The sequence below is a fragment of the Limanda limanda genome, chromosome 8, assembly GCF_963576545.1.
Source record: "Limanda limanda chromosome 8, fLimLim1.1, whole genome shotgun sequence".
Lineage (NCBI taxonomy): Eukaryota > Metazoa > Chordata > Actinopteri > Pleuronectiformes > Pleuronectidae > Limanda > Limanda limanda.
Genome location: NC_083643.1, coordinates 6,351,181 through 6,373,590, shown reverse-complemented (window position 1 = coordinate 6,373,590; position 22,410 = coordinate 6,351,181). Strand labels below are relative to the sequence as shown.

Sequence of the window (22,410 nt, the reverse complement as noted above, 5' to 3'; positions counted from 1 at the left end):
GACGACGTATGTAACACGCACATGTCTCGGCTGTGCTCCACTTCAATAACACATTATGTATAGCACGTATACAAACAGGGTACTTAGATATTACAAAGATACCGACAAATTGTGCGTGAGTAATGCAAAAGGGAAGAAGAAAAAGCAACATGAACCGAGAAAAACTCATTAACACCTGATGCTGAGCCTCATCTCAGAACCCACTAGAAACAAATTGCTTTGTTAACTATGGTATTTTTTTTAAATTGGAAAAGGCACTGGTTTCCAGAATAATTTTGCCAATGAAATCTTTTGGAAATGCTGACTCTGCCTTCTACAATACCATCAACCTCCTGAAGCTGATGCTATGGACATGTGCAATTTCATCCTGATGAATCAATCAGGAAACTTTCACGCCTCGGAGGTCCTCCATCTGTCAATCACACAACATCTTTGTAGTAGAAAACGAATGGACCTCATATTTCCAGAACCAGGGTCGGCTGAAATAACTCACACTATTCAACTCTGCTGGAAGCACTTTCCAAGTTTGACTGATGTCTGTCCACACACAACTTGAATTACTTCCTGCTATAACAACATAAATAACGACGACACCCAGTGGAGCACAAACCTCCACCACGACCCAACAGTCCCCTTCTATTCAGCAGCAAATCTGTTAGAGCTGGAAATATTGAAGACATATAAACTGCGGATTCTCTAGTGGATCCACGTTATCTTCGCTATTCATTTCAGATAGACACAGGTGATCATATTCATTCGTGGCTCGACAGCGGCTGAAAAAGAAAAAGGAAGTACCGCTGCGTCTCTCGTTGTTAAATAAAGTGATAAAAAAATGTCCTGGATCCACGTCTTTCTCCAGAACTGCACCAAAACTTAATGGAACATTTCTTGGCCAATGTTCCAACCTTCCACCAAGTTTTGTGGAAATCTTTGCTACAGTTTTTGCATAATCCTGCTGACTAACAGATAGACCCACCAAACCAACAGGGGTTGAAACATAACCCCCTTGGCAGAGGTAATGCTAAAATCAGGACACCTTAGGTATCTTGCTTTCTCCTTCCCTCCTTCCTTCCTGTATTACTTTTTTATCAGCTTATATATATTTAAAATGGATCCTGACTCTACTCAGAGATCTATAAACAGCAGATATCAAACGGGATACTGTGTCTTTGCTGTATGAAGCTGATGAAAAATGACCAACACAGATTATTTTATTTCTTGTCTCTTAACCTCACTCTTACATTTGATCTTTTCCTGCAGGCTTCATGTGAAATAGTCTGATTTGACTAGTTGTTCTTACAAAAATGTGAATATCAATCAAACTGAATTCTGTAAAAGCGCCGAACCTTCTCTATCTCACTCGTCCTGCTACTGCTTCTGTATAAAGGACACTGTGCACGTCCTCTGCTCTTAAAGATATTATTTTTTTTGTGTGTGGCCGACATAAAGAGGGTGAAAGAGAGCGTATGTCTGTAAGTATGTAAGATCATTAATAATAAAGTCTTCTGAGACCCAATCAGCCTCCGGCGTCGAGCATGTGTATGTTACAGTACACACCACCACCATCAGTCATCCCTGCCTCCAGGGGGCTGTCAAGAACGTAACAGTCAGAGCTAAATAAGGGAGAAGCCCCAGTTAAATATATGATAAAAAAAAAACATCTATTAAACATATATTTCTTACTCATTCGTTCAATACTCTATTTTAATTAAATCTACATTATTGACTTTCTGCATCAATACGATTAAGTTTGGAAGTTTGAGTCCGAGTCGAGGCTCTGCCGTCCTCACGTGAGTCAGCACTTGCCCGTTAGCGAAATCAGGAAGCTTCTTTGTCTCTGCTACAGCGACAGGTTATCTCAAGTTGAATATTAGCTCCTACAGTATGTGCACAGTGAAGAGCTTAATCACCTATTCAAGGGAGGGAGAGCTGGAGAGGAAGGATTCGCTCGTGCCAGATCAGCAGCAGTGAGTTGCAGCGGAGGAGATAAACTCTGTGACCGTTACCTCTGTGTTTATGGGATGACCTGGCTGAAGTACATCTGTAACTACAAGACTCATTGTTGGTCTCACGTAGAGACTTTGAAACATCTCCATGGGTCCGTGATCTCGGTTTTAAGACAAACCTTGTTTCTAAATAATGACTGCAGTTATTTGGAGAACCTCATACGATTATTAACCATGAGTGCACCACTGTTCTATCTATCTATTCAGAATGGATGCTTACTGTATTCTTCTATTTAGCCATTGCTACAAAATGATTTCCACATCCATGTAAGGCTTCTGAAAGAGACTGTTTATATAATGTCAAACCTCACAGACATTCGGTACCGATGCAACCTTGGTTTGGGTCAAAGATCGGCTGCTCGATGCTCCTCAGCATGGAAAGGTTTAAGAGATTTCATTATTCAACACAGAGTGGAAAGAATCAGTGATGCAGGATAACGCTCCTCTAAGAAACACAGACATGCTGACAAACAAATAAAAAAATATGAGTCACTGTAGCCGAACTGTTTTAAAGTGAATACGAGTACATACTTCATTCTAAAAGCTATTTTTTTTCAAAAATAAAAATGATATGACACTATTCCCCTGTCCTGCCCTAACCTCTCCTCTGTCTCCAAGGAAACCTCAGAGTCTTGAGAGTCCTTTGTGCCCAGATGAGAAGCTAGGTTGATGACAGGTTCGATATAAGCAGAGGTGGAATCTGACGGCCCAGTCAATTGAGCGCTTGGCTTATTGTGGCAGAAGTGGAGAAGAGAAAAAAAAAAGGCAGCTGAGCCGTGGAGGCTTTATCACGTCTTTAAACACAGACGCGAATAGGACGAGTAAAAAGGAAAGTGGGGAAAAGGGGGCAGAGTCATGCATATGGAAGCGACTCCATCGCCTTCCACTGCCATCCGCTCATTTCACATTCACCCTGCATTCATCTCCTCCTGAGCCATTCAAGTAGTCCTCCCTCTGCCGAGGAGGTGAATTCAAAGGGACTCTGCCTGCCTGCCGATTCTCTTAAGATCCCGGTGAAGCTGCTCTGCGGCAGCTCCAAGGTGAATAGTACCCGGCACCTTCCGAACACTCCCGTGGCTCGGCCTTTATCAGCAGGCTGAGCTCCGCCCCGGCAGAACCCCAGTCCTGCTCTGACACTGTTTAGACCGTCCCCCAGGGGGCAGAGCTTTCTCTCCCTCTCTGATCCGCTTCACCGGCAAAGTGAATGTGATTGGTCAGATCAGCCTGGAACACAGAGGGAGCGGGTTGTGGGGGCAGATCTGTCAAAGACGTGCATTTGAAGAGTGAATAGCCTAATGACGGTGGGGGGGGGGGGGGGGAGAGGGGGGGGGGAGCTAACACTGCCACTGACAGTAAGACCTTAAACAAGAATCATGAAATACAGCATCCAACAGAGTCTCTTAACACAGCATCCTTTCATTGTGTTTAAGAAAAAAACAATTTCTTTTGACTATGTTACACCGACAGCTTGTGTACTTGTGAACAAAAGCCTTTTAGTCCTCGGTTCAATTTACAAACCCCTTCTTCCAGCACAGCGAGGTGTGATAACAACAGAGGGGGGGGGGGGGTTCTCTCCCTCATTTTCCCAATAGAATTTTCACATATTCCTCGACTCCTCTCAGAAGCTCAGACCTTGAGGCTTCAGCTTTGCGCCTACTGGGAGAAGAGGATTTTAATCCACCGGTCCACTACAATGTGCTGCAGCTACCTTCAAAAGCTTGAGTCTTTCTATACCAATGAAATCCTGCCATGGGAGCAGGCTGTCAGAAAGGAGGAACAGCTGCCAGGTGCGTTTCATGCTCTCACCGCTGAGACGCGAGAAAACCAACTGGGAGCGGGAAAGAGTTTTCTGCTGAAAAGGTATTTTTCTGCAAAGTGGAACCATAACTTTATGCCATCAAAGCCAAAACTGTTGAACCGAAAACTCCCCATACACCTGAACTATAAGACTGAGGTTTCCAGAGACATTTATTGCCACGATGAAACCTCACCGTCATCTCAGGAGATGAAATCATATCAAATTGTTTACATCAATGTTGCTTAGAGGATGAATTAGAATTAAAAACTGTCGACGTATTGCCATCATCAGATTAACATTTCAAATTGACTGAAACTTTGGTGACTGAACAAATAAAAACTACAAAACTTGACCCGGGTATTGAATCTTTAAAATACAAGCAAAACAAGAATGTACAAGAAACAGGAAACACAAGAAAACATTTTCATATTACAGTCGTTTTAGTCCAAAAAAAAAAAAAATTGCATCTCCACCATCAAAAAACCAAGACCTTGAAGCCTCTGTCATTCCCCAATTGATTGAAATGCATAGACCGAAGATATGTCACATCTAAAAACTCATTTTATTTAAGTACCATGCATTCACAAGGGGTTTAGAATGCTATTACAAAGAACGACTAAGACTCAGCTCCTGAGCCGAATAAACTGGAAAGAAAAATGCTGAGTGTTCTCATTTTGAAGTCCTCATGGTCGGGCTTCAGTCTTGTTATTTTGTTACAAGCTAAAAGGAAAGATTTCTGTATCACAAACTTTCCAGTAGCGGTAAAATACTTTAACTTGTGGTTCAAAGTCGAAGGACCCACAGAATATAAATCATATAAAACATAATGAAATCACATTTATTAACTCCAGAGTCTAAATAGAGTCTAATAGTCACAAAACATTGTAAATGCGATTGACTTTACCGAATAAATGACTATTTAAACCACAACTTCAATCTAGGAAGGACTATCAATTACTTAGAAAATCATTTGATCGTACACGAGTAGAGAAAAAGGCCATTATTTAAGTAGACTAAATAATTAAATAAACCTCAGCTTTAGACGTTACATCATAGTCACAAGGATAAATCCGTTCCGATTAGACAAGGCTGGAATAAAAGAGAAAAGGCAGAACAAAGAGGAAACTGAGGAAATAAGACTAAATTATAACATCACACTGAGTCATGAGTTCATCATCAAGGCTCGAGAAGGAATCTTTCTTTTTAATGTATGGTTCTTACAACAAAAAAAAGAACCAGTATCAATTAACAACCAAATAATGTGCACTGCATTGATTTAGAAAAGATCCCACTGATGAGGAAACCCTGACTTCCTCACTGCTGCAACCTGAACCTGAGCCGTGCAGGAACCAGAGGGATGTTTGATTTTCAGTTCTCGACCCTGGATGGATGGGCCATGCACTCACACTGTGTAGCACCACAAGCTCCTCACAGATTAACCACAGTCATATGGTCATGACTGAGGACAGTGCATAGGCACAGTTCAATATTTGCTTATTAATCACATGCTAACACAATACTGAACTAAAGTTATCACACTTTGCAGGTTTCCCTCATATCACGCAGGTTAAATGGAGCTGATAACCAGTTAAAATGACTCCTGAGGCGCAACGCTGATTCCCAGTGAGACGGAAATGAACCACAGATGAACAGCTAAGAGCTGAAGGGGAATTTACTGAAGCTGATTCAAGTCTCTGATCAGGAGTCGACCATATGCAGATGATGGACACCACAGAGGAGGTCCCAGGTTTATCAGGGTTTCTCACAGGTTAATGTCAGGGTCTGGCTGCCCACCACCTGGAGCTCAGTAGAAGTTTAGTGATGGAGCAGAACAATGACCCCAAGCAAGTAAATCCATCTATTGGAATGATCCAATCAGAGCACAGAGCCTGACTCCATAGTGAAGCATTTCGGATGAGCTGCTCACACCTGCTAACCTAAGAATGTGTTTGACTTGAAGGAGCTCTGATGGGAGATTCGTCCGAAATTCATGGGTATGAAACCATGAAAGAACATCATTGTTGGTGTGTTGTCAGCTAAATATCATTTTGTTGGGCTCCACTTGTGTCTTAGATGAAGATCAAATTATATTCTACAAAAAATGTAATTGGGAAAATGCGTATTCCACATTTTTCCAGCCACTGCAGTTGTCCTACAAACAGGAGTTTGGATGTTGAGCTCAATAATTAGCTTTGTGGTGCAACTCATGCCTCCGATAATTGTCTCATTTATCTAATACATGATCCCAATAAGATCTAACATACTCCACCGACTGAAATAACAGATCATACACTCAAAACTTTACATTAATTTAGAGTAACTAATAATTAACTCTCAGCGCAGCTCTTTGAGCCACCAGCCATAAATCAGTAAATGGAAATGTGTGTGTGTGTGTGTGTGTGTGTGTTTGGTCTAATTTGTAGTTATAAAGCCAGTGCCAGTGAATATTAAAACCCGTATTATTAGTCATTAGCAGCATGAACATCCCAGAAATGGTAAATTATTAAAAACAAATTAGAGAGCTCTTCAGGAAACATCTGCTCTTGGAATATTGGGTTGTGTTTTGTGCGGGTTTCTTTATCTGCCTCTTATCCCGGAGTCGGTGATCTGAAATGTTCCTCGTTACATTACATATCTAAAAGAGGCCCTCGGAATGTCGAGGACGATATAAAGAGACGGTCCTCGGAGGGGGAGAGAGATTGAATGAACGATGGAAGGTGAAAAAGAGTTGGGGGAGAAGATAGAAAATGATAGAAAAGGGTCTTTCATTGAGCCGGCCGCCTGGCCAGATAAAACATAATCCTGCTTCTGAGGAGTGTTGAAAGAGTCACAAAGGCCCTCCCTCGTGTATCAGGCTGCAAAATACCCCTCCTCTCGGAAAAGGTATAATTCAATTTCCTTTTGTGTGGGCAGTGAAGGCTCTGGCTGTTTGGAGGGCTGGTGGAAAACTAAGCTCGTCCGTCTGCAACTGTCTGGACCACATCTTTTATAATGTTTCATATTTGTCCTAACAGGCGGCTTGAAGACGCTGCACTCAGGACTGAGCCGGGCCTCGGGCCGGCCGGCTCGGTGCAATTACTCTGGAAGTATTTCATTTTTATCTTTAAACCAAAAGATGACCGGTATCTTTTGAGATTCTGTGGGAGGGTGATTGCCCCTTGGAACAAAATAATGTCACAGCTTTTGTGCAGTGCAGTGCATCCGTCGATCCAACCGTCCATTAGCTGCAGTGTTTATTTTTTGAGGGGTTGCAGGAGGGCTGGAGCGACTCCCGCTGAGTCTGGGCGAGCGATGGGGGGTAAGAGACCAACAACCAGCAACCTTTTCCAACTACAGGCCATTTTTACTCCAAAGTTGCCAACATGCCTGCCTGGCCTGGACAGTGGGAGGAAGCTGGAGAAAAGAACGCATGAAAGGGAGGAGGATGCAAATCGGACACAGGAAGACAAATGTGCAACAAACTGCACCACCAGTTGCACTGTGGTCATCTTGCATCTAAAATAATATTTTCACTACAATCAGTACCATTGTGGTGAAAACTTCATCTTGTAAATGGCCAACAGCCTTTAAAGAACACTTGTGTGTGTAGTCTGGAAAGTACAAATTCACAGTGTAGCTGAATGCACCACGTACACAACTGTAGTTTGGATGTTTCAGTGTCTCTGAATGGACATAAGATAAATTACTGTTTTTAGTTTTGGCCGTACAAAGTATATAAACACATATTTTCCTATTTGCTAATCAAAGTGCCAAATGCACTAAATTATTTAAAGCAGTGTCACAGAGGAAGTGAAAAGACTGAGAGGACCAATAGAGAGTGAAGCAGATAAGAGAGAAAAATGAGGTTTTGCAATAACAACAAATAAAAGCAATAAAATATGAAATAATAAAATAAACACTACTTATTTGTATGTTCTCTATTGTAACATGCACTGCGGAATGCCCACACTTCCACACAGACGCGCCATTGTTTGAAATAACCGATGCTCCCATGGTTTACAGTAGCTGTAGCTTCATAAGCCTGAGACCTGAGACAGGTGAGGCCCGTTGTCCAAATCCCTCTCCTGTTTTCTGCTTGGCTGCTCTGTAATTTCCTGGGTTTTGGAGAGCAGGTCACGCTGGCCTGCTCACAGGAAAACAGGCCTGATGTGCACTTAGTCGCTGTATGTGGGCAAGAGATAAAGGACACACACTCACTCATACACACACACACACACACACACCTTCAACACCACAACCACCATCTACTACCTGAGCAGAAATATCCTTTTGCCCCCATAATAGCAGTTACCTTTAAGAAATATAACCACAGTGCTTTAATGCCACAGGGTCACACACCATTGCTCCCTGCTGATAATGCCTCTGGGCTATAATTTGTTATTTCTCATGCATAATTGTCTCCTTAGCCACACACAGAAAACAGTCTGTCCTCTTTGCATTTGTCTCATGGCTCCTCTCACACAGACATTTTTCGCCTTTATTTATTTTCAAAATAGATCCTCAGTCGTAAGCAAAACTTCAAATGAAACCGCTGTCGAAGAAACTTTCTTTGAATCTCTTTCCTCCGAGTGCAGTTCAAAGAGATTTTTCCTTAAAAGTTTTAAACATTCCTCCTGTTTGAAAGCCTCCCTCCAGGTCAGGATCATTCCACTCCGAGGGTTGTGTCACCATCCTGCCGTCCTTCCAGAAGCCCCCTTAAACCCCTGCAGACACACTGCTGTGCCCGGGCTCCCAGATAACCTGATTAAACAGTGAGTGCCCTGTTGCTCAGCCTCAGGCGTTACCGCTGCTAATTCAGCCTGTCGGCCGCCTGCTGGGGCTCATGGCACATCCCCTAATGCACTCTGCCTTTGTACCCTGGCAGCGGTACTTCCCACTGCAGGGACTGGAAGCAGGAACAGCCCCAGAGTCATCCACCCAAATGGCAACATCAAACTATAATGTGGGTGATGGCTTTAAATGGGTCACTATTCCATTATCCCCGAGGAGGTTCAAAAGTAAACACATTAGGAAGAGACAGAGTCACTGGTGAGAATGACGTCGAAAAACCACACACCTCCACCAGGTCTCCAACAAGATATTAGCCGGATTGGTTTTTCCCCATTGAGAATATGGATTATTTCAAGGTAAATTGGTGGAAATGTCACAATCTAGCAATGTTAAAGAAAGTGAAAAAAGAAATCCTGAATATTCCTGTTGGTTCGGATCTGCCCCAAAACTGTGATGGGTCTTTCTTGCCCCACATCCCATCTTTCCACTGTGTTACAGGGAAATTAGCTGCTCACACCTTCTAACCTAAGAATGTGTTTGAGCTGGAGGAGCTCTGATGGTAGATTGGACCGAAACGCATGAGTGTGAAACCATAAAAGAGCATCATTGTTGGTGTGTTGTCAGCTAAAAAGCATTTTGTTTGCCTCCACAGGTGTGTTAGATGAAGATCAGATCATAGTTTACAACAAATTATAATAGAAAACTGCATATTCCACATTTTTCCCAGCCACTGCAGTTGTCCTACATACAGGAGTATGGATGTTAAGCTCATAAGTGATTAGCTTTGTGGTGCAACTCATACGGGTTGCATATATCATAAGATATCAGCACGATTTGATTTTCCCCATTGAGAATATGGATTATTCCCTGGGAAATTGGTGGAAATGTCACAATCTAGCAATGTTAAAGAAAGTGGAAAAATAAATCCTGAATCTTCCTGTAGGTTCGGATCTGCCCCAAAACTGTGATGGGTCTTTCTTGCCCCACATCCCGTCTTTCCACCGTGTTACAGGGAAACCCACAAACAAACAGTCACCTTACAATGAGATAGTTTATGATATAAATGTTGTTAAAGCACCAATCAACAATAAACAGAGGTGCTGCTTCCAATCGGTCAATGTAGGGTTTCTGGTTTTCTACAGGACCAGCAAAGATGTTCCTTAAAACACATTTCAGCATTTACTTTCTTACCTTTTATAATGTCTGAGGTCTGAAATGTCACTTGGTTTGATTCTGACATAACATACACGAGGAGGAGAGTATCTACGAGGACGAGCCGGAGCATCCAGGGTCATTTTTATAGAGGCAAACCTCGATAGAGATATTCATTCAATCACTGGAGCAAACACAAAGACACAGCCAGACAAATATCCGGCACAGTCTGTAACCAGAAGGGTCAAACGTCTGGGCTTCAAGCTTCAGTCACAGTTCTTCCACCTCAGCCACATGACAGATCAATCAGGAATCCCCTCTCTCCGACCCCCCCCGACCACCCCACCCCCCGGCCAACAGAACCAGGCAGCGTGGAGCAGGTACAAGCCGAAAGGGAAAGATAGAAAAGGGACCAGTAACTGTAAAACTTGATTATACAATCCAAAAACGTGGAGGCATCAATATGACCTGCAGCTCAAATACTGCAAACTCATGAAATTAGCAAACTGTGGGAATTATGTGTTCGGTATTTCTGCATAAATGAACAGCCTGAAGCAATGTGATGCTTTTTGCTGCACGGAGTTCTAACACAGTATCGAGAACAACCTGCTCCAACTAGCGTCTTTATGCCCTAGTATTTAGTACGTAACATTTTCAGGGAATATTTACAGACCTGTCATCTGATTTTTGAGGCTAAGTAGTAAAAATCCAGTTTTTCCCTTCAAGCCATTAACCCAGCAGCAGCTTATTAGTGGAGAAACAGCTTCACAATGCAAACAGGCGACTGACAGTTTACTTGTTGTGCAGAGGTCACGTCACCGGATGCAGCCTTTCTTGTCCAATATTACACATGCAAATATCATTCATGTACATTTAAATAGAATCCATGAGCGCTACATTGTCCTGAAAGCGGCTGCGTGCCACCGCTATATGAGCCTGTATTGTATTCTTTGTATTGTCATCTATTATCTGTTTACAGCATTTCCTTGCAGAATTATGAGGCAGACGTCGGTGCCATTTATTTTCCCGGCTCTAAACAGTGACTCCTGCCCCTCAGTATTAGTATATTTCTCGTGGACTTGATTTGCCGTCTACAAAATAGAAGAAAAAAAAACGTAAAAATTGATGTCACTCTAAAAAGAGTCCGAAAAGCCAGAGTCGGAGTAATTTCCATAGCAGAGATATGTCAGCGAATGCCACAGTTTGATGTCTGCTCTGTCAAGAAAAGGTAAACGTAGGTGAAAATGTTCCAGCCTTATTTATACAGTTTGACAAGAGAACAAAACTGTTTTGAAGGAGGCAGCTCCGCAAAACTTTCTGAAAGCTGAGATATTTAGAAAAATCTAAATTTCAAAACAGCTGTCAATTCCCAGCTCTGCCTTCATAGAGTGGAGATAGGTCCAGATGTGTGGGTTTGGCCGGCTTGACAGACAGAATATAGGGGGACAGAGGATGGTCCCTTTCAGATCGGCTGTCAAAGGACATCACAAGGCAGGACTCGGCTTTCTACTGCACAGCCCGGGCTGAGGCACACGGGATGAAAAGAAACCTATATATAAATATTGAAAAACGCCTTTCATTTCCACTCTTTCAAAAGAAACTTTATCAGTTCTTCTTATGCATATGAAATCACAGCATCAAACGCGGCGGTTCGGGGTAGATCAGTTTACGACGGCAAATCTAGAAGTGATTTTCTGTGGATTATCACACGGAACCTAAAGAACGTCCACTGCAGCATTTCTCAAATTTCAGCCCCCCGGAGCCGAGCACGTACGAAGGCCTTATTGCCGGAGTGACCTGCATTACTGAGGGTCGTCTGTGTACCTGTGTAAACAAGACTGTTATTTATCACTTCACATTCTACCCTTCCCTCTGTTCTAAGCCAATTAGAGCGCTTCCCCGCCACTCCCGACCCGACCCGGTCTTGTCATAACCGCAGCGATAAGCGCCGCGCCCCCCCCCCTCCACCAGCTTCCCTTCCTCTCCATTTTCCATCTCATTAACATTCATTTTCACCCTAATTGAGCTTAATAAGGAAATAATGTTTGACATTAAATCCTTGTGAACATGTGGCCCCGGCTGATCGCTGTGTCTGTTTGTTCTTTCCCACAGCAAATGTTTGTTTTGTCGGGGGTTTGTTTGTCTGCTCGCCTGCTTCCGTGTGCTTCCTGTTATCCTTTTGCATTTGCTTTGCATTCCCACTCTCCATATGTCTCGGGTTGACCCCTCGCTGTTGTTATGTCGAAGTGAGACTGCGGTTTTTTTTTTCTTGGGAATGTGTTCTTCAAAGTTTTCTTCAGTTTGTTTAAGTTTCTGCTCGTCGTGTGCATCCGTACGTTTCCAGCTGCGCCTCCAGAACTCCGAGCGCTGCTGTTTAGATAACAAGCTGTTCGACTTTATTGATTTCATTTCTTCGCAGCGGCTGCCGATATTATTATGACATACAACGACTTTGTGTGGAGAGAGTGGAGTTTTTCCTTTGCCAATAGCAATCAATCATCATCTGGCCATAAAACAGGGAGGCAGACCTGCCAACCTTGAACAAAGTCACGGAGTCTCACCTTATCACTGCTGCATATTGCTTATATTTATTTATTGCATTATTATTGATGTCATCTTTCTGTGTGTCAGGTGTTATGGCTCGACACGCCTCTCCCTTCAGAACATCTTTCACAAACAGAGCAATTCATGTTGTTTTCGTGCTCCGGATACATGCACACAGACATACAATTTTGAAAAATGCATATTATTTCATGCTAAGTTATTACCTGCTGATGGATATGACAGCCGTTTCTATCAGTATTACCGACTGTGAAAAGCTTGTGAGTGATTTTTTATTTGTAGGTGGATAAACGAATAGTCGATACTCTATTTATTTGCACTCTTTTTTTTTATTGTATTTTACTTTATATAGATTGTTGTGCAGCAATGCATTTTATCTTGAAATTGAATCTAATTTTTGTGTTTCTTGTGTAATCTTTACTTTTTTTGTCGGTGGACCAGCATTTGATTTTGTGGTGCAACGTTTGTTAATGCACAATCTGGAATATTGATTATTTAAAGGCACTTGTCGGGTTGCACTCGAGAACTATTCTATTTATTATAACTCGACACAAGGTCATAGGGAGAAGACGGCAAGAAAGAGGTTGAAACCCTGAGTTCTATTGCACAACAGTACATGGCTGCATTGGTGCATATGGACAAAGACTCACATATAGAATGGAGGACTGTCTACAGTGGGTCTTTGTTGACCAGCAGCCGACCACACAGACATGATTCAGACACACGAGTCTGAACGTGAGGAGCCACACTCCCATGAGAGAAAGATCTAATCTACCTCCAAAGCCATGTCCACTGTTTGTGGAATGCTGTTCTGTAATTTCTCTCGATGGATAATAGACTTGACATTTGCTGACATTTGACTTCAAAAGTTATTTCATGAACATCGTTAATGGGAGATTATATCACGGTAATCTTATGTCCGTGTCTCGGTGCGACCAATCGATAGAGACGTTCGATAACATGCCTGAAATCGAAATCTTCCACATACACAGTGTGTTTCTGGAGAGCAGATGTGTATTATAGAAAAATAACTGTTATTTTTACTACTTGGATGTTGGAAAAACAAACTTTAAACACAATATCCACAAAGTGACTTGTAAATTGGTATGCTGAACATATTTAGACACCCAGCAGAGAAGGAGGGATTCTAGTGTTTATGTGGAATTATTTCTGGTGACCTAATTTAAGAATTTCAGAATTCATTCTCCACTTAGATCACCCCCTAGTGGCTGCCTGCAGTATGGGACACAACTGCCTCCTCCATGTTGGCAGATGGGACATGAACCAAACTAAAACGTTGAAGTACATAAAATTAAAACGTTTTCTATATCTTTAGTTAGGATTCTAACACTGACACTAACTGTCTCGAGATTGGTTGACAAGCAGTGGGACCTCAATACTTCAGATGATATCATGAATTCAAGATGGCGGCATCTACATCCAAGATATTTCTTTTTTCTACAACAGATGGAAGACGACACACAACCTTCATATTTATGTTCAGTCCATGTTCTCTATCATGTAGCACTTGAAGAGCCAGATTTTTAACTCAATATTCGGTACTTGAGGCAGATTTTTGTGCCTTGTTGCTTTAAGAACCTACTCGACTGAAAACGAGAACAAGTGAGAAAAGGATTCAAAAATAACCAAAACAAAAACAGCAGTTCTGAGCTGAATAACCCAAAATAATCACTTCATTAGGCTGAGAGGCAGCAGAGTAAATACCCGTGTGTTCATTATCACAAGCAACAGCCTTAAGACACGAGTGGTCATGTGAATGAATGCAAATATTAAAATATTGATAACAGCTTTTAATTGACACATCTATCAGAAAGAGGACTTTGTCATATACGAGTGAGAGAACCTGAGCTTTCCTCTCTCACTCTGCCAATAAAACGCCTTTAGAGTAATGATCATTTTAATCTAGTGCTGAATATTTCATGTCTCATACCCACACGAGCCATTAGCTACAGCAGGGGAAAAGGGACACCCTTAATTAATGTGTGACTGGGACAGGCAGCCAGGACCACTGGGCACTGTAAGAAGAGATTCAGTCTTCACTCTGCACACAGTGTTGAACCGCGGATAGAAAAAGAGGTGAAGGTGCATTTGGTAGAAGATCTTGTTCTGAGTTATGACGGAGACACAGACGTGCTATCTCCTTATGATAAGAGGAGACAGAGCAAGATGTAGGGCAGGAACTGTTAGGAGGAAAGGACGATGAGCACGGGAAGAAAAGTAATACGACAATGTGATGCCTGTGTGCACGACATGCCTGGGTGTGTGTGTGTGTGTGTGTATGTGTGTGTGTGTGTGTTTCTGGGTGTGTGTGTGTGTGTGTGTGTATGTGTGTGTGTGTGTGTCTGTGTGTGTGTAGGCCTTCAGGGATTACAACTATCAGGGTACAAATGATAATGATCATTAGTGGTGGCCCCACACACATTGAAGGATATAATTAATGGCTAAAGCTAATTTTCTCCAACCCATTACAGCAGTGGCATATCAGATTGCTTTTTGTGTTTTTTTATCCCGCCACAGTGATGGAATTATTTAGCTATCGACTGAAGCCTTCAATTAGGTCTCAGAGCTTTTATGATCACACTGTGAAGGCTGTTTTTTTTGGGAGAAGCAGTCTTATCCTCTAATTTCAATCTCGGGCTGGCAGTCAGATACATAATCAAGTAAAATGCATTTGGTGTGGTTGAAGCTTAAATCCATAACACATCCCAATTAATAACAAAAAATTTTTTTTGAAGTGATCTGCGTGGTGCAATGTGATTAGCTTATATACAACTTGTATTTAACGAATCAGTCTTTTTCCACATCTGTCTCAACCATCATGTTTCCTATCATCTCTGCGATGTCCAAAAATGAAACTAGCAAAGCAGCAGGTCCTGTATAGTATTATTTTACATTAGCTAATTCAAAAGAAAGCAAACTCCTGCATTATCTCTCTGTTATCTGAAGCAACAAAAAGGAGCAATGAGGGCGAGAGACAAATTGTTCAAAGACAGGGTCGAGTATGGTTCAGAAGCATTTCCCCTATGGAGGCAAATGAATAACGGAAGATAAGAGATTCAAAGTTATCAGTTTTGGACGGGTAATGCACTTGGTAATAATAAAATTTGTAGCTGGCTAATAAATCACCCTTATCTCATGGTGGAAATGCGAGTGTGTGTGGATAAATCGTGTTTGGATGATATTGTGTTGTAAAGTAATGCCTCTATCAGGGGATGAACTCGGGTATAATTCAACAACAATCTAAAATCATCACATTAAATGATTAAGATTATCCTGGTATTGAGGGGCCCTTCCTTTTTTACATTTCAAGCTTCGGATATCTTCTATTTTATCTTTTTTCATCCTCATTTCTCCACTTCCCGACACTTTAGATTCAGCTCAGTCATTGTGTCATTAAATATCTGTGCTGAACAAAACTTTTTCCATTCTGAACACAGTAAAAACTTTATGGAGATGGTCCCCGGTCTTTCATTCTCTGCTCCTCTCTCATCTTCACTCGCCTCTTTTCCATATTTCTTCTTCTTCTCTCCAACAGTTCCACAACTTTCGGCCACAAAGGACCCAAAAAAATGATTCCACTGCTCTGTCCCAACACTGAGGGATATAAGCAAAAACGAGTAGATAAGTGCAGTTGCTTTGTCAGTGTGTGCTCGTATAGCTTTCTCTATGCTGTTAGATTTGTTTTGTATAATATCACGGCTCTGCTGACAAGAGTGGATGAAGTATCTCCCATGAATTCGTCCAAGTACATGAAAGAGGCATAAAATGTACAGCTTATCGTCGAAGAGGATGGATTGTTGTAGTCTCCGCTCTGACCTCAACAAGTCACAAAACTGCGTCATGACCATCTCAATGCAGACCAGGCAAATGTAGACTAACAGCGCCACAGTCTTCCAAGTGACCAATTACTCAGATATGCTATGTCGACCTTGATGTCTTTCTCTACAACAGCATTTGGGGTACATACTGGCAGAATGGCCTCAGCCCATTTCCCTAAAACCAATTCAGCATTTCCTATGATTTGCCAACTTCTACAGATGACAAATTCCCCCCAGTCCTGGTCTCACCCTGCAGAGGAAGTGCTTCAAGAGCTAAAGCACTGAAGGATCTCTGCCCCCCCATTCTACTGTCCCTTATCCCTCCAGGCAGTTTGTGGTGGAGGTGACCGCCTGTCAAAAAGGTGTGACTTCTCCAGGAGCTGCTGGCAGTCAAGTTGGCCTTGTAGGAGTAGGTAGTGTCTTGTGTGGGATCGATTTACTTTTAGTCCCTAATGACCCTGACTCACATCTCTTGTCAGATTTAGTTCCTGCTCCCGAGGTTATCAACCCCACTGTTTCTGGAAGGAGAGGTCAATGTCTGTTAAACAACATCTAAGTCCTCTAGTCCCATTCAAACTGTTCACTAAACAATGATTGGATAATAACGACTCAGGAGAAGGGGTTTAGCTAACTAACTTTTCTTACTTCACTTTCTGGCTTAAATAACATTTACTTCACACAGATTTACATTGTTTAGCTCATGCTCCTGCCTCATACCTGGTTCACTGAATTATTGTACAGATTAATGTAGCGTTTGCTTTTCCATCACGTTTCAACGTCCTGATCTTCACAGTGTTACCAGCACCGTGTGGTGTCCACACACTGTACGTCAGTGTTCTGACATACTGATTCTATACTGGATGATAACTTCCTTCTATATTAAAATAGCTTGGGGGTGTTAGATGTGTTTTTCTGACTGCCTGCCTCTGTTAGCCAGATATTCGTGGGATGCAGGAATGCTCAATTGTTTGGTGTCAAACGTAACTGTAAACAACCTAAATCAGGCATGTAATATTCAGCACTCATTCCGGAGAAGAAGAAAGAAAAAAAAGATATTTGGGGTTTGTGAGTTTCCGTCTCGCAGCCTATTTCTTACTGTTCCGCTCCTGCCTCCTCTCACATCTGTTGGTATTTACAGAGTAAATTATTTCGGAGTTTTTACAAAAGCCAGTTAGCTTATCAACAGCTTGCACCCAGCCGAACGCCCTCACTCACGTCTGGTTTCAGAGCACAGGAGGAGATCAAGAGACTGAATTAAAAAGAAGATTTTCTCTGCCTCTCTCTTCCTTCCTGTCGTAGGGGGAAATGCTTCCATAAGGGAGACAACCCCCGAGGGCACAAAGCCCAGAGGGCGTCTCAAACATTTATTATAATAGAAACCATCAATTTCTAACTATAGCATCAATTTAACCTTGAAAAAACAGCCAACTCATCTTTTCCCAAATAACGCTGACAAATATAAACTTTCCACAAACTGTATTCCTTCATTTTCCAGAGTGCAGAACTCACACTGAATTCAAAAGAAACTGATGAAAGTATATGTACTGTAGTTTGAGCAACTGGTTTTCATGAATAACTTGATATCGTTGAAAAGGTTGATAAACAAGCAGTGGAATTAACAAGAAAAACAATGAATGTGTCAAATAAACAGGAAGAGTGTCGAGGTGGACGGAGAGGAAAGAAAACAATAACACAATAAGAGTCAGCTCTGACAAAGACTACACACACAGACACACACCTGGTAGGAGTCAATGGCCTCCCGGTCCAGTGAGCGGCTGACTGACACCTCGCCTGAGTCGATGTCAATGATGAAGAGACCTCTGGGATCCTGGTCAGCACCTGGGCCTGTCAGTCGGAAGATGTGGTTCCCTAACTCTGATAAAATCACCTGCAGACACACAAACACACACACACACAGATAAACATCAACAACTGTAAGCCTTTCCCATTACTTTTTTTGCTATCTTCTTTGTTTTAAACGAGAAATCATATTTTGTTTACATAGACTTAAGCCAAAGAGGCTTAGTGCATCTTTAACGCTGATGCAGATCCCTGATAGCTAACAATTAAAAATTCATACCAGAAGAGACTTTGATTTCATCAGTTGGCAAAATTCTACTCATGTCAAATATTAAAAGTTAGCACCGTCTCCCTGAGATCACTTCTCAATGCAATGCAGGGATAACTTCTAGATAAGGAAAGTGGAGCAGTTAAATGCATATAATAATAATTCCTTCAATAATTAAATGTGGATGCTTCTTTTTTTTGGTTATTTTTCTGTTTACTGTTCTTGATGCGATTTGCAATAATGGGACCCAGACACTTTTTGGATAGATGTACTCACGTGAGACTGTTGCAGCAAACGGCATCCGCAGGTTCACCGGCACAGCAGGGGGCGGGCAGGTTAGAGAAAGAAACACACAGGGAAACAAAAGCATGTTAGAGTCAAACGGAAAAGCAGAAACAACTACACATACCTCGTGGATGTTTGCAGTTCTGGGAAAACCGTTAGAGAGAGAGAGAGTTGAATCCAAAACCACAATTTCCAACAATCTGATATGTAGACAACCTTAATAGAGTTGTGTCCTTTATAGCACAAAACAAGTCCAGCAACTCAAACATCTTGATTAACTGCACAGTTTTATATGAATAAGTGTTGGTTTGCATTGGAAACTGTCTCGTCGAGCTGAGAGTACGGTGAGAAACTGGCACAGGGAACATGTAGCTGGAGCCAATTAGCTCAAGACGGAAAATGAGGGACTAACTTGATTGGCTCTGTTCAAAGGCAACACAATCTGCAGAGTAGCATCTCGTAAACTGACTAATGAACATCTAACCTGTGTGAAAAACTCAGGTTAAAAAAATGGAAATGAGCACTTGTAGGGGCGGGGGGGTGTTATGTGAGAGCCAAGCTAGCTGCTCCCGCTTCTTTACCCCAATCTTTATGCCAAGCTAAATGGCCGTTTGCTGCAGCTACACATTTAGAGGAATGATACTGATATTAATCTTCTCATTTAACAACCAAGGTGTTTACCTTTTATCCCCAGAAACAAGTCAATATATTCCTGGACCTGTAAATAATAGGTCATCACTGACATCTTAAAGTCTGAATAGTGGTTAACGGTCCAATACAATTGAAGTAAATGGTCATTTACACCATGTTTTCATGCTAAATGTCCACTGTTATCGTGCTGCATGAATGTTGTGGCTTATCGACACACAACCGCACAACGCACAACCTCCATCAACACAGAGGTTAGCCGATAATGAGTGTATTTTCATTTCATTGGGAACTATCCCTTTTAAATCAAAACCATCAGCACTTTAACCTCATAATCGTTTTTACTCCTCATGCGCTGGAGTGTGGGACCAACAACTCAACACTGTGTCACTCTCCACATCCTGATAAACACACAGCGCGATCACTACTCCCCCCCCCCCACGTCCTACTGGGCCGTCCGCTGCCGCGTGTCAAGGATCTAAACGCCGTCCCTGCCCTGTGCCTCATGATCACACGGCTGTGATGGGGGTCACCTTTAATGAGAGCGCACTTCAAATGGGATGGCAGCTAAATGAAGGCCTTTCTATTCCGCACTTGAAAGAGCATGGGAGATGAGGCCCAGACGGAGCTCGAGCCCTGATAGTCTCTCCAAGCTCTCTGCCATTAATCTCCATGTCCCCTTCATCTTTTCCCCTCTCGTCTCCGTGCGCCACGTGTGTCACTCTCCCTCTAACATGTCCGGCCTGGCTCTCCTGCTAAGTGTCCATATCTCAGGAATCCATTCATCCTTTTTTCCGCTTCTCTGCACCCTGGCGCTTGTTTTTGTTTGTTGATGGCTGCCGTTCAGGAACATGGGGTAAATTCTGAGCAGCCATCACAGTGGCACCATCTGAGAGAGTCTGTCGTGTATTCGTTAGAGTAGAACATGTTGGTGTGTCTTCAAAACATAATGACGGGCTTACGTTTATGATACCTGCCTTCTGGACTCTCAGACATTCTCAGGGAGTCCTCCAGATGTTTATCTTAGAAGTTCTCTACCTTTTTGAAATGACCTTTGACTCTCAGAGTGACCTCTCACCTGCTAATGGATGGGAGTAGAAAGAATGTTCTTGACCAATGTGTCTTCATGTTCGGACACAAAAACATGTCCCTCTTGAGTTAGAAATCCCATGGGGGACGGCATTTACCTGAGGTCACGGGCGGAACCAAACTCTCTATATATACTGTGTGTCAGACCCCTGCAAGTTAGACTTCACCATTTGGCCTGGGTGATTTCTCCGAGTTCTAGAGCTCGTCCTGACCTGTGAAACTTCTGTGTAATAAACTCTGTTATACTGTAAGTACTGGGTCCGCGGTTTCCTTTCCTTCATCATCAACTTCTACAACCACATCAACCTCTCGGCTGACCAGAATACACGTCAAACCAAACTGGGTGGAGAAGAAAAACCGAAAAATAAGAATCGGGCGCAACATTGTTGGATAGTTGGATTAACAGATGGCTCGGCGTTTAACTTGGATTGATGCAAAGAGGAAGTGGAGGAACAAACACGAACAGACGTCGATGTCAGCTGGTGAGTGTGAGGATGCGGAATGAGAGAGGGAGGAGGAGGTAGAGAGATCACCGATAAAGACACAGAAAGTTCAGCTGAAGAGTAGCTGAAGTGTCAGAAGAAGTTAAGCGTGATTAGGAGACGTCTCTGTGGGGCGCAAGCGTCATGATCTGCACCGTGCACACACACACACACAAGCACACGCGCTGGTGCAGATACATACACCCAGTGGCTTTGTCTCTGCAGAGTCTGTCTCCCTCCGTGTGCACTGGGAGGACTGATGGGAGAATCTCACCTCTTTCCATCAGCTCTCATTACCAGCCGAGCAGACATGAAAGAGCCTGATACTGCTGTAAGATGACAGGAGGTGTGGCGCAGCTCCGCAAACACCCAACACCTCCGAGCGCATCGCGAGAAACCAACAGCAAAACAGTTGATCTGCGCTGGTTTGTGCATGTTAATGTGTGCTGGTTTGTGTGTGTGTGTGTGTGTGTTGAAATCCTTGACAACACCTCCTGCTGTCTGTGTTCATGTCAGGTGTCGGTGGGGCAACAAACAAAAACTTGTGGAAAGCATCACAGGTGGGAAACTAGGAACACACACACACAGAGACTCAGAGAAGTTATGTAACAAGTACCAATTCACTGAAGTGGGTTAATTTTTTTTTCTGTGTGTGTCAGAATCAGGACAAAAATCTGCTGCGCGAGGCAAAGTGCGAGCAGGGAGGGTGTAGAACCTGCGCCAAGGAAAACACCATCACGCCAAATCATTATTCAATCCTGTATAAACCCACAAACGCAGACATAAGCCGTTTTCAGACATGACCTGAAGATAAAGTCCGGACCCAATTCTCCAAACTTTATCAGTTTGCCTTTCACACTTGCAGATAAGCAGCGGCAGGTTCTCTGCACAGAGTAAAGCTGCGTTCACAACAGCAACAAATCCTCCGCATCATTCAGGCGAGAGGTGGAGCAGACAGAGGCAGGAAGTGACACCGACACCGAGGTGGCGCCGGCTGTCGACCGTATCTCAATCCTGCTGTGTTCTCACATTCGAATATTTGGACTTTGTATTATTATTTTATATCTTAATTTAATAAATATTATTTATTATTTCAGACATGGGCTTTGACACATGCACCTTCTCTGGAGAAAGAGCCTAAAGGCAGCTGTAGGGAAGGCAGCCTCACAGGTCCTCACGTTTCTCAGGAGGAATAAGGGAAGATTTCCACTTCACAATCACTGACCTTGTTGGAAGTATATAATCCAAAAATTACTATTTCCGAGATCCCGGAGAGGGTGAGGGTGTGTTGCGTCATTCACAATGAAGCAAAGTCAGTGAAAAACGTCAGAAAGAGGTCAAATCTGCAGTAGAATCCCTGAGTGGTGCTTGTGTGTATCCCTATCAAAGTCATACAGCCAGATGGGAATGACAATCCCAGGCGTTGAGAGGATTCCTGGTTCCAGGCCTCGTGGGAGGGAATGCATGTTGGTCTGATTGTGTTTGTGAATGACTCTGATTTTCTGCATGTAAAGTCTTGAATGTGCATTAATGCGTCTACACTACATGTGAGTGTGTGCGAGCAGGCCTGGCTCAGAGCGGTACTCTGCCTGATTAGCTTCCCGCTCCAGCCTGCTGATGAGAGGGATGGAACGGGACGGACGGGGAAGACATGGACGAGTGGTCCTCCGCACAGGATGATGGGAAAACAATCCTGCTAATTAACGGCCTT

The 22,410-nt window shown here is 42.8% G+C and overlaps 1 protein-coding gene across 1 annotated transcript in view; it reads right to left on the bottom strand.

Moving 5' to 3' along the window:
- Positions 1-22,410, bottom strand: part of cdh13 (cadherin 13, H-cadherin (heart)) — a 291,804-nt gene that overhangs the window by 132,369 nt on the left and 137,025 nt on the right. The window contains exons 5-6 of the mRNA XM_061076474.1: positions 18,472-18,477; positions 17,866-18,015 (exon numbers count right to left, since the gene is read on the bottom strand). Coding sequence (XP_060932457.1) covers positions 17,866-18,015; positions 18,472-18,477 — 156 coding nt within the window. The remainder of the gene's footprint in view (positions 1-17,865; positions 18,016-18,471; positions 18,478-22,410) is intronic.